The 16,423-nt window shown below is 39.9% G+C and overlaps 2 protein-coding genes across 2 annotated transcripts in view; one reads left to right on the plus strand and one right to left on the minus strand.

Annotated features, from left to right (window-relative positions):
• Window positions 1–530, minus strand: part of LOC130552900 (NXPE family member 3-like) — a 15,863-nt gene extending 15,333 nt beyond the window's left edge. The window contains exon 1 of the mRNA XM_057331578.1: window positions 316–530. The gene's annotated coding sequence lies outside the window, so the exon portion shown is untranslated. The remainder of the gene's footprint in view (window positions 1–315) is intronic.
• A 3,862-nt stretch (window positions 531–4,392) lies between these two features.
• On the plus strand, window positions 4,393–9,875 carry LOC130553082 (basement membrane-specific heparan sulfate proteoglycan core protein-like). The gene is made up of 8 exons (XM_057331824.1): window positions 4,393–4,492; window positions 5,358–5,504; window positions 5,688–5,816; window positions 6,207–6,385; window positions 6,690–6,885; window positions 7,013–7,123; window positions 8,809–8,877; window positions 9,531–9,875. The coding sequence occupies exons 1-8, from the start codon at window positions 4,393–4,395 to the stop codon at window positions 9,812–9,814; spliced, it is 1,215 nt and encodes a 404-aa protein (XP_057187807.1). The 3' UTR covers window positions 9,815–9,875.
• Window positions 9,876–16,423: the final 6,548 nt, after the last annotated feature.

Below are 16,423 nucleotides of genomic sequence, written 5' to 3' on the forward strand. Positions count from 1 at the left end.
ATACACGGAACTCCGTTTAATCAAAACACTCTTGTAACTTGTAACTGATAAACCGCTTTGTCACATTTCTCACAATAGATATCTCCCTTTTGGATTTCACCACAATACCTTACGCAGTCACTGACCGCTGCGAGAACACATTGTCTCCATCGTTAGCATAAACTGTGTGATTAGCACACGCGCTGCCCCGACTGCCATACAAACTTTTACACATCCAAACTAATGACAAGTTCCCCCTATCACATATGACATTTGCACATCTAATACTTCAACACATTACAACGGCATTTCTGTATATGTACTTAGTATTCATACCTGATGAGGGGAGATGTGGATAATTAATAAAACACAGACACGGAGCTGCTGCTTCACCATCAGAGTCTCTGTATTTTGTAAAACAGCGCCCCTCCTCCCCACACAAGTGAACACTCACCAAGGGAAAATAATCGAGCCATCAGCATCGTTCAAAGCTGAGCAGGGAATATCAATCATCACAGACCAATAAAGTACATTCGAAACCAAAATTTAGAACCACTACAGTGACAACCAAAAAAACTCTTAAGATAAACACAATGCATTCTGGGTAGCATCAAAATCATCCATGACTCCCAGCATGCATTGCGACAATAAGCTTTTCATTTGTTGTTCACCACTGTTGAGATTCATATACTGATTCTTCATGTCGGAGTCAAAAACCAAATGCAGACATTTTAACTGTTCAAAAACTCTTTATATGGATTGTTGCAGGAAATGTAGGTCTCCAATGTAAGCTCATTCAGACTGTTATAACAAAAACCCAATGAGAAACTACAAAACGTCTGAAAACCAGACAAAATAATCTATTCACATTTTCTTTTGATATTATTTGCTATAAAAACTATGTCACAGCAGCCAAAAGAAAAATGCTGTTTAGCAAATGAAGGGTGAAAGAGCCCAACTAAACTACTGATACTGATCACCATAATGGTGACTTTAAACAACAATAAAAGATCAAGTCATTGATGCTATGCTTATGCTGCAATGGTTTTAATCGCAAAAGTCAAGGCGGGAAGATTTGAAACTGCAGTGACAGGTTTGAGAGGTTGTAGACGCCTATTTGTGGTTGCAATTCAAATCGGAATCTAGGAAAATGTGTAAATATGTGCCATGCATTTGTATCTGCCAATGTATTTTGTAAATGCCAGTTTACACATTTGTGACAATTTTTCTGTAACTTCAAATTCAGACATTCAACTTGAGTTTTTTATTTTTCAAGTTTTCACATTGGGGCTTTGAGTGTACATATTCTGAACCACATTTACCTTAACTTGTAGGACGACTGAATATCTAATCATTAAAGATGACCACTAAAAGTTAAGTTACTCATTTCAGAGTTCAACTTATTCAATAACAGTCCAGGGTGGTTTTGTCCCAAACACAGAATTGCGGGATCTCAGAAATCACGGCAATTCTGCACCTGTTTACCTGAATATATGTAGTGCTTGTCTGTCACAATCGGTGAGGCAGAACCCAGGCGCAGGCAGTGAAAGGGTTAACAAAAGACTTTATTAAATAAAACAAAAACCCACGATGGGGAAAACACTATAACAAAACAAGAATTCAAATCAAAACTTCCCACAAGGGGGCAAAACAAACAGGGTCAAAGATAATAAAATAATAAGTCCACAAACACGACTGGGACAACAAAAACAGGAACACGGTAAATCCAGACACGACGACACTGAGGAGATACTCATAGAGTAGTGGTAGGGAAACACAACAATGAACCGACATGGGACAATGAATACAAAGGGCTTATGAAGGGAACACTAACAAGGGATAATGACATGGGGCAGGTGACGGGAATGAAACACTGATGGGGAGATTACCGGGAACGAGAGGGCGGGGTCAAGGGACGCGACAGGAGAAACACGTGGCGCAAAGTAACCACAATGGCCACGTGTCTTCCACACATAACAAAACAAACACAAAAGACATGGTACTGTCACGACTCTGTCTACACATCTAGAAAACTCATGACAAGAAGGACAGAATCATGACATTGTCACACTGTACCAGAGAAAATACATTCATGAAAACACAAGTTTACTTTCAAGTCTAAAATACAACTGAATACAAGACAGAATTCTTTTTAATCATTACAATAAATGAGTTTTTAAAGTTATTTACATGTTCTGTATTTGTGTAGTTTACCTAACATGCTTCATTTGTAGTTATATTTAAACATGTTATATGTTTTTGTGGCAATAGTCTCATTGAAATGGGTTTTTTTTCAAAACTAAAATACAAAGTTTGTTAAGCCGTTTGTTCAGAATGACCGGTCACAGGAAGTTGATTATTCTGACATGTCCCTGATGAACTGCAAAGCCAGCATATGAATGTGTGTGTGTGTGTGTGCCCGAGACGCTGTAGAAGAAGCGAATGCAGGCCGAACAGTCCAGATGAACTCCTACTCTATTAGTGAGAGGTGAAGGGGCAGGTATGTCCAAGCTTTTATTATCGTGCCGGATGCTGAAACCATTGTTATTGGAGAAAAGGCTCCAGGATGTGTCATTAACTACAAACATACTGTCAACCGCTTCTTTCCTGCTGATTCCTTTATACTTCACTGCTGTTCGGGCCCACTCACCATATTCAGCCTCCCAGTAACAGCGTCCAGTCAGACTCTCTCGACACAACACCTGAGGAACACCTTCAAATCTGTCTGGATGATCAGGATACGGCTGAAGATCTTTCACATGTGTCACCTTTCTGTTGTTCTCAGACAGCACGAGATCCAATTTACAAAATTAAAATGTAACTAGATAATTTTCTCAAGATAATGTCAGTAGTGTGACAGGGTGTAACTTAAAACTTAATGTTAAAAATACTACGTTATTTATTTACTAAACAAGTTACTTTCTTTAGATGCTAACAAACTAGTTCATGCTAAAGTGCGTGGCTTTCACTCAGGTGTGTTTATAGGCTCAGCGATATTATTTGCAAATATTTCAAATGCATCACTTTTAAATGAATTCTCGATCTTATATAAAAAAACAAGTATCTGCAACTTTTGTAATTTAATGTCTATGTCTGTTCTCAAAACGTTAAAGGGATGGTTCCCTCAAGACTGGACATTTCCAACCCAAATGCCCCTTCATGAAACACAGATTGTTAACTGTACATATCTGGTAATAATTGTATGAAAATATTGACCATGTGTTTACTTGTGAAAAGCCAAAGTGTGATTTTTTGATATGAATGCTATAAAAAGAGCTAGGGCATGTAGACAAAACAGCCCAAGATATCTGACAGTGATAGTGTTTCAGACGGCAGGGCTCAATTCCAGATGAAACAGATAAACATCAGGACTTCCCAGCAACTCCAGTCGGGAGGAAAAGGCCGTGTGACATCACTAAATGTGACCTCTCCGTCTCACTGTACTCGATCTGAGGAAGGAAACACATTCTGAGCGATGCCAACATCACAGTTCCCTTCATCTCTGAGCGTTCTGAAGGAACGGGTCTCTTCCACGCCGTGTTTTCTGAGAAAGTTAGATGACCCGGGGCTTTTTGGCTGACGGTGCCGTGCCGTCAGCGCTCCAGTTTAGAAGTCCTCCACTTTGATGAGACGGTGGCATGTGATTGATCGCAGTCAGACTCTGGACTCCTGTTTACACATGATGAAACTCTCATCAAACACACGGTTCAGATGACACTCAGAACACATGAACCTGCGTCTCTGGAAGAAAGAGTCAGAGCCGTAAATCTGCACATCACTCCAAAACGTACACATTTACACAATATACTCCGAATATGGACAGACACCAGTGTTGGAAAATGTCCATATCTGAGCAGATCATGGGTGGAAAGACCCAGCATAGGTTCATTTAAACTCCATATTTAACCCAACCACGGGATGAAAACACACAACCAGCATTTGTTATTATAGCATTTAGTATTTTAAAGTCGTCCCAAAATGAGGTTTCTTAAAGGGATAGTTCACGGTCATGGTTATACCTGTAGAAATGTCTTTGTTCTGTTGGACACACAGGAAGATATTTGTAAGAATGTCAGTAAGCACACAGATCTCACCCCCCATTGACTCCCACAGTATTTCATCCTCCTATGACAGTGAATGGGGGATGAGATCTGTTTGGCTTCTGACATTCTTACAAATATCTTCTTTTGTGTTCATCAGAACAAAGACATTTATACAGGTTCGGAACAATCCTAGGGTGAGTAAACAATGACAGAATTTTCATTTTTGGGCGAAATATCCTTTTAAAATGCTTGAAATGTGACAGAAACTCTGCTCAAGTGGTTATCTACTGTGTGACTGTGAGTTCAATGACACAGTTTCAGTGCAGATAAGCTCTCTGATGTGATGTGTGTGTGTGTGTTCTGATGGGGGATGATCAGAGTCAATCAAGAGAACCACAGATCGGCAGTCAGTCAGTCCACGATGAAGCTCTACGCCGCAGCACTGCTTCTTTCCGCTCTTCTCAACACAGGTGATTATTTCACTTTATAATCAGCACGTTCCTTTAATGGGTATACGCCTATTATAGCTTTGTACGTTTTACTTGAATTGAGCAAGTTTCCATTTGGTTCCTTGCATGGGTTGTTTCATTTTTGTATCACGTTTAAGTTTTATTTGGTTCAGTATTAGTAACATGGTTCCAACGGTTCCATCTGTCTGTGCAGACACTAATAAATGCACAGGTCTGGACTTAAAGAAACACCTCAGCCTAAAGCAAACATTGGGTAACACTTGATTTAAAGCATGTATGTATAATGCGTTATAAAAGCAGTTTTAATGTATTCATTCTGCCTTGTAATGCACCTTATAATGCATTGTAACGTCTCATGAAGAACTGTAACTAAAGTTAATACTTAATAACACTTATCAATTCATTGTTACACTTTCCATTTTTTATTTGGTTATAATTCTTTACAACAACATTTAATGTATTACACCAACAATTATAATGCATCATACACGTTATTAACCCTTTATAATGCATGACGCATAAAGGCTTTGAGTAAAGCGTTACCAAAAATTCGGTCATCGTTTATTCCCACTTATGTCTGTGACGCTTTCTTCGGTGGAACACAAACGAAGATCTTTTGAGAAATCTCTCAGTGGTTTTGTGTTCATTTAATGGAAGTCAACGGAGATTCGGAACATTCTTCAAAATATCTTCTGTTGTGGTCTGAAGAAGAAAGAAACTCACACAGCTTTGACATGACATGAGGGTGAATAAATGATGACAGATTTTGGGGGGGTGAACTGTCACTTTAAGATAAATGGCTCAGGTGTGTTACATTAGTTGTGATGTAGCACAACAACAGCAGATGTCATGTGAACTTTAACAGCATGGGCTCAGAACCCAGCGGTGTCCGTTCGGCCTCGAGCGGCCGCCGTTAGACCGGGCGAGACGGTGAACTTCCACTGCAGAGTGTTGAGCGGCTCACAGCCCGTCCAACTGGAGTGGAAGAAGACCAACAACCAGCCAATGGGAGGTGAGTTCGCACCATAAGACAAGATGATTCTAGATTGCATTGAAATGATCATTTCATCATTTTGGCCTAGCGAAAAATGTTATTGAAACACTCTTACATCCTGAAAGTCAGGTTTCGGAGAGATGCCGGTTATGACTTCGAAAGCTTTGATGGTTTACGTGTTCAATGTTTGTTGTGTTTCAGATAATGTTAAGATTGACGGTGCCGTGCTGACCGTCACTAATGTCCGTCTCAATAATCAGGGGAGCTACCGCTGCATAGCAACCAATGCGCAAGGAAAAGCCACCGTCACCGCGTCTCTGTCCGTCAAGCGTGAGTTTATCATGCGCTGATACTGGACCGACAGCGCCACTTAACATTATTACTGTGAACAAAAGCGAAAACTACCCGTGAAAAAATGTTGTCATGAACAACACACTAAATAATTCATAAAGGACCGTATAAATCAAATAAAAAATGGATGGTCGCCATTAATCTCCCAAGCTTGATCTCAGACTTCAAATGGTCCGTTTGATTTTGTGGGAGATTTTGACAGAACTGAAGCTGTGTGTATTTCATCATAGGCAGATGGAACAATTTTGCCAATTTCTTGCATTCCAAGACTAAAAACATCCTAAAAGTAAAACCATACCAATATTGACAGTTTTCAGAACTGGTACCCATCACTTGCATCATATACTGTGCATGTCTGACGTCCTTTAGAGCCTCCCAAGGTTCGCGTCACGCCATCAGGACCACTGACGCTCACAGCCGGTGAGAGTGCGACTCTAGAATGCACCGGCTCAGGGAAGCCACGCCCCTCGGTCAGCTGGTACAAACAGGAAACAGGAAGTGAGATCGCGCTCGTGTCCACGACATCAGGGAACACAGCTGTGCTGCAGGTGCGTGTAGACGCGAGAAGGATCAGCGCAGATCACACAATCACAATCATCCCTTCTGACACACAATCCAATTGGTCCAATTTTTCATTTGACTTAAAATACATTTGAAATGAATCACGTTAAAGTTTGTTCATGTATTATTAATTAATGCACAATCTTTACACAATCTTTACATCTTTTATGACAAGGACAAGTCGTGATGCAAATTGCAATAAAACTGGAAATGTTCGCAACTGTGTTCTCACTTCCTGTACAGACATCTTTTTTCTCTCGCTCACACGTTTATTCTTCAACGCGACTGCAGGTGACAGTGATGACAGCGGAAGACGCCGGAACGTTCGTGTGTCGCGCTCAAAACAGAGAAGGGTCTGCCGAGGGGAAGGTGGAGCTTATGATGGTGGGCGGAGTCTCAGCCGGCACGCTGCCGCAGGCTTCAGTAAGCGACACTGACCTCACAGCCGTGGAGGGCCGAACGGTGACCATGCACTGCCATGCGACCGGTAAAGAAACGGAACACTGCTCCATCTGGAATGTAAACGGGGGGAATGCATGCTTACAACGTCTCAAAAAATCTGACAGACATTAGAAATCATGAGTCCTGTTTATTCATCGTTTTTTTATTCTCAGGGTCACCCACTCCAGTCGTCTCCTGGTCTAAACTGCGGGCGCCGTTGCCATGGCAGCACACAGTGACCGGAGGAAGTCTAACTCTCAATAATTTGGGGCGGCAGGACTCGGGTATGATACGTCTGTGCATGAGCAACATTAGATTTTTTTAGGGGGCAAGAGAGGTCAAGTTCACTTTATAAAAGGGTCAGTTCTGGTCCTTGATTCTGATCGGCTGAGCCAAGTTCTAAGTCGTTATAAAATACCCAGATTTACGGCTGACCGCATTACAGCCTAAATATTATTTTATTAACTTTATTTTCGGAAACCTTGCTACGCATATGGAATAACCATTTTGTAAAAGCAATAAGCCCCCGCGAAGCAGTGGGTTACAGTGCATTTTATGAAGGGGTTTTAATGACTCCGCTTCGCGTCGTGCCACAACGCCCTCAGCTGTTATAAAATGCACTGTAACCCACTGCTTTGCTGGGTTTATTGCTTTAGTAATGCACTGTGAAAACATTCGGTATGTTTTGCAACTAAAAATCTCACCCCAGTCCAGAAAGAGACGTTCTGAACTACAAACTACACATTGAATGCTATTAAAGAATGGTGACATTGGTTTATTTCTGTCCGATTTCATGAAAATACAACTGTACATGCCAAAAGATTATATAAGGCAAATAACGTCCATGGGTCAAAGACGTTAAGATGTCCGCATCAAAAGAAATTTACAAAAGTGATTTTATGTCCACAGAAAGCACATTAAAGTAAAATGTCTACTTTATGGTTTACGTTTTTGGAGAATAAAATGTCAAAATTTGGTTGAAATAATGTTACATTGTCATTCAGTGTAACACAATATTTATGTACAAATTCAAACAAAATGTTTATTCTGACTTGTACATATTAAAATATATAAAAGAAATATAGCTGCAAGCAGCAATTACAGGGTCAAGCCCAACCATGGCCCAAAGGGAAATATTTTGGACATGTCAAGATGATCAGATTTTGAAAACCAAGTTTAAAAACAGGGAAATGCACAATTAAATTGCTTTAACTTTTGACCACTAGGTGCCACTGTCACCAAATCTTTATGAGGCAGACAAGATGTGCCAGTGATGATGCATACAAAGTTCCATGTCAATTCACAAAAAAGCGTGAAGATACAGCCACATGACCCTTTGGCGTGCTCGCCTTAGAATTCATTGACGCTGCATACAAGAACCATTCGATCGATCAAAAATCTTTTAATAACTTTTTGTCAGTACAGTCTCCAGATGCTACATACCAAATTTTGTGCAAATCTGACAAAGTTTCTTGGGTTGATCCCTAATAATAGGAACACTAAAGGAAGCAATAGGTGTCTTCGCCACTTCATGGCTCGACCCCTAACAAGGGAGCATTTAACATTTTATTGTGCTTTAAATGAGTAAACAATTCTTATTGACAAATGGGCAAAACCTAGGATAGTGGCAGAAATACAACTAATTAGCATTTGGGGTGAAAGTAATTAGTCTTTTAATATGTCATAAATAGATTTTTGTTGTAAACATGCCTGACAAGATTGTTACACTGAATGACGTTGTAGTGGGCATCTTCTGTAAATCAAGGAAAAATGTATGATATTTATTTTTTGCTCAGAAAAACAAAAATGCAATTAAATTAAACAGAAAACGTTTTCTTTTTTTTTTAACAACAACAATTTAACGCAGTATAACGCTTTTTGTTTTTATGCTTAAACCCTTTTTCGTCTTTGACCCTCGTACTGTATATCTGTAATGATCGTGATGTTTTCTCTTATCTGTCTCTGTCAGGTCAGTACATCTGTAACGCTACAAACGCGGCGGGCTACAGCGAAGCGTACGTGCAGCTGGAGGTGGACTGTGAGTGACAGAAACACACTCTTATCACTGTTGACTTAGCTGTGAGAGATAGACATCAACATTTCAACAAAACCTCATGCTTCTGAGCTGATCACAGGACAGCTAATTGCGAACAAGTAGCTGATATTAGAAGAATCTGTGTTGAACTCATATTTCACACGTTGATGTTCAGACTCATCAGGGTCTGGAGTCATTGAGGGGAATGTAAATACAGGAGAATTATTTATATAGAGCAGACGTTTGTTTGACAGAAGCAATAAACACAGACCGTGTAAACTTTGGACTGAGGCACAGTTAGGGAGTGTGGCAAAAACAACTGTGTGCAACACACTGTAGGGACTGTAGGAAAAAATCAATGATTTTACATAAATGTGTGAATCTCACAAAAATGTCACATTTTCCCCCAAAACCAAAAAAACTGCATATAAAAACAAGAATGAGATTTGTAAATGAATGAGATGAGATTTGTTATACATTGCTTTAAAAAAATGTATGTCTTATTTAGTACCATTGCATGGCCGTGCAAAAAAAAGGAAATCATTTTTTTGAAAACATTACATACTTTTTGTTTTAATTAGAAAATCTGTTCTGGCGAGATTTACTGAAATAACAAGAACAAAATACCTGTATTAACCCACCCTCCTCCTCCTCAGCTCCGCCCTACGCCACCATACTGATGGATGAAGTAGTCGCTCGCGCCGGTGACGCAATACGTCTGCAGTGTATCGCCCACGGCAGTCATCCAATCCGCTTCCGCTGGATGCGTGTGGGTGGGTCAGCCATGTCTCTGGGGGCGGAGACCACCAAAGAAGGCTTGTTGAAGATCGGTCAGCTGAAAGTATCAGACAGCGGAACATATAAATGCATTGCGTCCAACCATGTGGGTTCAAGCGAAGCTCTAACAAAAGTCAGTGTTAAAGGTGAGCAGAAGTTTTAAATATGTGCTCCACAGAAATATGATTTGTCATTAGCTCTTCATTTGATGATGAATTCATTATATGAGCTCTTTTACCTTACAGCGTAACTACAGACTTGCTCAACAGTCTCACGGCAATGAGAAAACTCTCTTCAAAACCTCGTACCAGACAAAGACACTGAAGACGTCAGATCTGCTATGAAGCTCACAAACTGATGACATTCTGCTCAGAACATCAGGAAAACAGATCTGGCTTTTCTCTTTATATTATGTTGTTTTTAATATTGTGGAAATGGTAGATGAAGCGAACATAGTGGATGATGCGTTTTTAAAAAAAGCCTCTCTGTTAAATAAACACAATAAAGCTCACCATGACCAAACTGTGCATTTACGGTTGTTCCGTGAAATAAACTGTACTTGAACACGTTACACCACATTTCCACAACAAATTAAGGGCAGAATAGTAATGTTTCCATATATAACATAACAATAGCAAACATAATAATTTTAAAGCTTTATTGTCGTTGTATAGTTCTTTATGGATCGAAATCAGGAAAAACACTTGATTCAATGGGAGATTTTGCAACTTTAAATCGTACTTTTTAAATAAAGTATGCATTTTACAAAAGTAAATCCGAACAGGATTTTTTGTTAATAATAACGTAAGGATTGCAATTATACTCCTGTGAATCTGATCTAATTTAGTCAGACGCTGACTGTTTTACTAGGCGTATGTTTTCAGGTTTCACCACTTGATGGTGAAATAATAAAAGTGACAGAGAGCAAAAGTTTGATTCTGAAGAACTTGATTCTGGAGAGAAGTTAGAAACTGTGGAGTGATGAACACAGGGCTCATTTCATTTGAATGGACACGCGTGGAACGCTCGGCATCGTGACATCATTGTCTGAAAATCATGGCGAGTCGACTGAAAGGACTATTTCTCTCACTGGAATGGAAACATGCTTCGGCTTAACAGCCCCGTGCACTTCCCACGGCACAAAGAGTTGCTTTTTTAATGAGAAATGGACAGCTAGCCAAAAAAAAACACGATTTATAAAATGAATTCATAATCAAAGTAGACATGAAGAATGTAGCCCTCAACAAATTTCACTCAACGCTGTTGCATTTGTAAAACTCTCGTTGGGCGGGTTCAGCTAATAACGCTCTTCGATTGACAGATGGGAAATGTCTTGAAGTTGTTGTCTGTTAATGGTTGTTCGGGGTCATAGTAACATCTGGTCACTTCCTGTTGGTCGAAGGTCATCTTATACTACCAAGGGAAATGAAACGCGGCTGAAACTGGATCTTCTGTTTGGAAAAGAAATGGGCCTTTGTTACCAAACCACGCTGACCCGGGCCAGTTGACTGGATTCAAATGTCTGTCCAAATGTCAATAAGGCAAACTGAGACCAAGCAATGTTTCCTTCTGTGCGGCAGATAAAACTCTCACCTTAGTTTAAAATGAGTTTCCTTCAACCACATGTTAGCACACCTAGCCTAGCGAACTACTGAGAAACACCTGGGTGACCAATTCATTCATGGCTGAGTGTGGTTAGAGAAATGTAGGCCGCGAACAGTTTGCAATCGTCAGAGAACATTTGACCAACATTGTCATGCTAACGTTCTAAAAACGTTATTCTTGTATTGTTAGTGGAGCCTTAAAAGCATCTAGACGTGACATTATCATATGTTAATGGGAGTGTTAGCAAACCGCTCTTAGAACGTATTTTCCTCATCGTCCACAAACATTCTCAGTCATACGAGGCACGTGAAATCAACTACACATAAGGAAACATCTGCGTGTGTGAAATACCACCCCCTCATTTCTCAAAGAGGAATAAAGACAGAGAGCAGCGCCCGGAGGTGGATGACACATTTAACTCTTATTCGCTTTGTGCCCTTCATCGCCTACACCTCAACGCTTTACATAAAGTCAATATTTACTCTCTCATCCGTTCACTTTACCCGCTCAGCATATAGGAATATTTTCAAAGATTCTTTAGAAGCTTCACAAATTTTATAGATAAATAATACACACTAAACCTCATCCAGGAGCACCAAAAGAAAGCCTTGAGCACGGTTGCTTCAGGCCTCGAGAGGAAGTAAAACCATTATACGTTTAGCTTTCAATGACTCATTTCAGGAAATGTTGGCTGCAAAAATCTGTAATTATTTCCTAAAGGTATGTTATGGTTTCCACCAGAAGCAATGTGATAAACCGCACAGATTACATTACACAACAACCATAACAGCGAGGTCAACACATGTACACAACCTCATCACCACGTACTGTCATTCTGACCCAACAACATATATTAGAAAAACAAAAACATGCGTTCATCATACAACACGTTTAACAGTTTTAGACCCCAGCTGCTAAAAGCAAACAGCACACGTCAAGCTTTGTACAAAGCAGGTGAATATTTCATGACTCAAGTATTGTTTCCTTTACCACTGGTTGCTAAACAACCTTATCACATTTACATTCCACTTTGTTTCCTTTCTTATTTTTCCATTGCAGATCTGCAAAGCGGTTGCCATCACCTACAGCTATACAGTATGTGAAAAACTGAGGAACTCACACACGCCTCAGTGACGGCCCTTCTGTTGCCACGGTTACTGTTTCCCCTACTGGCGCCATGTAGACAAAAACAGAGGAAGTGAAGGTGGCGAGTTGGTCTGTCTGAAACGTGAAGTCATTCGACTGTTTGCAAAACCGGATTTAGGTTTGATTTGCGACATCGTCCATACGTGCTTGGAACTCAAAATACGCAAAATATTTCAGAGCTACAGCTGAAAAGTGAGATTATTGCTTTGCCTTCAAAAGGCTTCGGCCCAATTTCATTGTGAAGAAGCGCAAACGCAAAACATGTCATTAGTGTTTGAAAAGGCACGAGGATAAGAACATAACGCCATGTTTCTCGTCTCTGTCATTTCTCAGAGAAGCAGAGCAAGGAACGCTGCGGGTTCAAGCGAATGTTTGTGCACCTCACATGTTTTTATCAGTACTTTAGCCTCACAAACTGGTTTACTTTGCAATGTACTGTAAATAGCCACGGTTCGATTTGTTAGTCTTTGAGCTTTCTGCCTAAACAGGATTTGTAACCAAAGTGAAAACCGTCTAGCGCTGCGTGCGCGACACCTGAAAAGAATGAAGTTTGTAGACGTTTGCCCAAAAGAGTAAAAACCCACTTCAAAATATGACGTAGACACAGACAGGAAGTCTGTCAGGGTATGAGAATCCATCAATACAGATGACTAGAAGACATCTATAAATGAGAGCATGTCATGTGAAGTCCTGTTTCCTTTTTCTTTCTCTAAAGATTTGCAGTAAAGCCGCTTCTCTTTATTTTCTCCAGCGCTCTTCTATGTAAACACAAGATGCTGACTTCATTAAGAGCTCTTAACCTCCTAAACCTCTAAACCCGAGATCCTGTTTAACAAAACTCAGCTGACCCAGAAATGTATGACCGGCGGCAGCATCAGCAACAGCAGGATAACATCAACGTTCATTTCAAGTCAAACATTTCACGAAACAAATGTGACTTCTCGGACAGTAAATACAGCATTAATTGGGCGTGTTGTATTTGTCAGACGTTAGTGTATCACGTTTATACATAAGGATGTGATGAACTACACCTGTTTGAACTTCAGGGGAGATGACTTCATGCAGTACATCCAGTAAAATATGACCAGTTTGTTTACAAACACTGTTTCAAATATAGAGCCACGATGCTGCAGGTGTGAACGCCACTTTAATGTCAGAAAACCGCTTACCAGACGTTTCTGAATGAAGCTAAATCCAAATTTACAATCGTCATGGCGACACAACGCCACTAAAGCGTGTAAAGTGCGATTTTTACTTCTGTGTCAGACCTACGCTGTAGCCTACGCAGCCCATTTCTTAACATATTTCAATGCTTTACGATATACGTATAGAGTACAACTTCACCATGTCTCTAGTTGCTTCGTGTGTCGATTATAGCTACTTTAAAACGAATGGTTGTCATAAGGAAATGTGAAATCCATTATTTGTGCCTGTTTTTCTGGAGAATCCACTAGATGGCACCATGTTCGGTGATATGTTGTAGACAAGACAAGCAACACAATAAATAACCACGTTATAGTAGTCGAGAATAAAACAGACATGTAGCCTAGAGATTGTTTCTGGGATTTATTTGAATCATGGAACAAAACACCCAAGGTAATGTAGTTTAATTTACGTGTTATATAAAAACTAATGTTTTTCATTGTGGAAATGGCTTTTTCTGTAGTAATTTTAGACGATAAAAAGATAAAAGATGTTCTTTTATTTATCCGGTAAACCCGCTACAGCAGTAAAACATGATGTATGTGATATAGTAAAACAAATAACACTGCCGTGCATTGTAAGTATGAAATAGCAGTATATAGTCATATAGTAAAGACGAATTGGTTTGATTTTCCCCATGATTTTAAAGTGAATGAGCTGTGTTCTGATGATGTGCATTTAATCTGCCTTAAATTATTTCACATTAGCGATGTGTACACAATTATTAAGCCTAAACGACTGCTTGACAAGCCTGAGTTTTAACAGTTCCGTATGGCAATAAATATATTTTCAAGTCTATAACCATCTTTAACTGGAGCCAAAACGTTTCTGTACTCCACGTAAATAGAAAAGTATTGAAATTAGTTGAGAAATGAAAACGATGTTGTGTTTTTATCCAGATAACTGCAGCTCTATCATTCACTCGTATGTCTTTGTAGTCGGCTTTTGCCCTCACCAATATGGCGGCGGCGTTGACGTACGATACAATGCGGCGTCTAGTTTTATATACAGTATATATATGTCTGTACACAACAAGCTGCTTCTTCTTCAGCTCTTGTCTTGGTTACACAAGCAACACGCCTGTGGACACTGACACCTAGTGGCCATTGCCTGTCGATGCGGACAACGACGCACAAGTAGAAACAAAAACCGCGTTTTGGCTACAGCGTAGGTCTGACTCAGAAGTAAAAATCCGCCTTAAAGGGGACAAGTGAACCGCCCACAGCGAGTGAGCATGCGCGATAGGAATATTGTGGCGCACCAGGCATGCACGTCACGTGCTAATGACTAAATTAGCGTCGTTCGCACTGCGTCCACACGCTAGCATAAGCATTAAAAGCCAATATTTACTTTGGCCGTACTGTAAATGTGATTTATATCTGGAATTAATTAAAAACATTGCGTGTGGCAAACAACAGTATGCAAAACTTACACTGAACCCAGCATTCCGTTGCAGGCCAATGTGTGTATATACTGCAGGCAATATATGCGCACACACACACACACGCACGCACGCACGCACGCACGCACGCACGCACACACACACACACATTTATTTAGAAAATCATGTTAAATGTGTATATATAGCCTATATAAATCTCTTATGCAAACGTCCTCTCTGTCTCTCTCTCTCTGTCTCTCTCTCTTTCCATCTATCTGTCTACATTCATGTCTAGCAAATTAGTGCTTTATTGATTTTTTGAAATGAACTGAAATGGCATGTTTTTCATCCTGGCCTTTCTCATGACCCGGCACAGTGTGAGTCTGTATGTAGGGCATTCATCAATTCCCATATGTCCATCACAACAGACAGACTGTGTGTGGAAGGAAGTTTCATTATTCTAACTGGAATCCACCAGAAGCTCATGTAGCGTGTTCATGTGCGACATATTTACTTTGGCTCTTGATTAGGGTTGGGAATCGTTTCAATTTTATCGATTCCGATTCCAATTCCGATTCTGCTGATCGATTTCGATTCTTATCGATTCCCAGTTTCGATTCCACAGTTGAAGTAAAACATTTAGATATCAACCTGTATGGTCATTTAGCCTGCTTATTGACTTGTTTGCAAAATATATTTATATATTTATGAGCACCGTTTTGTGTATATTTACACATAGAAACACACCTTTTCTGATTTATTACAATTTGTATTATCATAGTTGAACTACATCATGGTTAAACTGCAGTTACTATAATGCAACTATGGTTAATTTGTGATTCCTGTGCTTTAATGCAAATTCTATAGCTAAACTATGCTTACTATAGTAAAAAATATCGATAATTTTCATAAGGGCTTTTATTGAGATATCAGCAGATCATGCAACGCATGTACTTTTCTGAAAATATGCACACAGGAATTGATAAGAGGAATTCAAATTTTAATCTCAAGTATCCGATTCCTATTCCTTTCGATTCCGATCCGATTCCTAGCCTTTCGATTCGATTCCAAATTGGAATTGATTTTTGATTCCCAACCCTACTCTTGATGGTGTTGTAAAGCTTTTTCGAGCCCTCTCACAACCTCTCATCTGAAGACTCTCTTCTACTTCAGTCAACTCAGTGAACGGAAATCAAATCAAATCAAATCCCGCCCTACATTCTTTTTTACAGTATGCAAGTTGATGTGTTTAATCTCAACTTTGGGCTTGTAAGTCCCTGCGTGTTTGCCTAAGCAGATGTCCAACAATGGCTGTTGTGCAACTCAGCGCTGCACAGGATATGACATCATCAGCATGAGCGTCAACTGCAGCCCACGCTGTGATATGAATCTTCGTAAACTTTCGCTCTGATTTGGGTTATGCTGTGAAGCCCACAC

Source organism: Triplophysa rosa, linkage group LG4, assembly GCF_024868665.1.
Source record: "Triplophysa rosa linkage group LG4, Trosa_1v2, whole genome shotgun sequence".
Taxonomy (NCBI): domain Eukaryota; kingdom Metazoa; phylum Chordata; class Actinopteri; order Cypriniformes; family Nemacheilidae; genus Triplophysa; species Triplophysa rosa.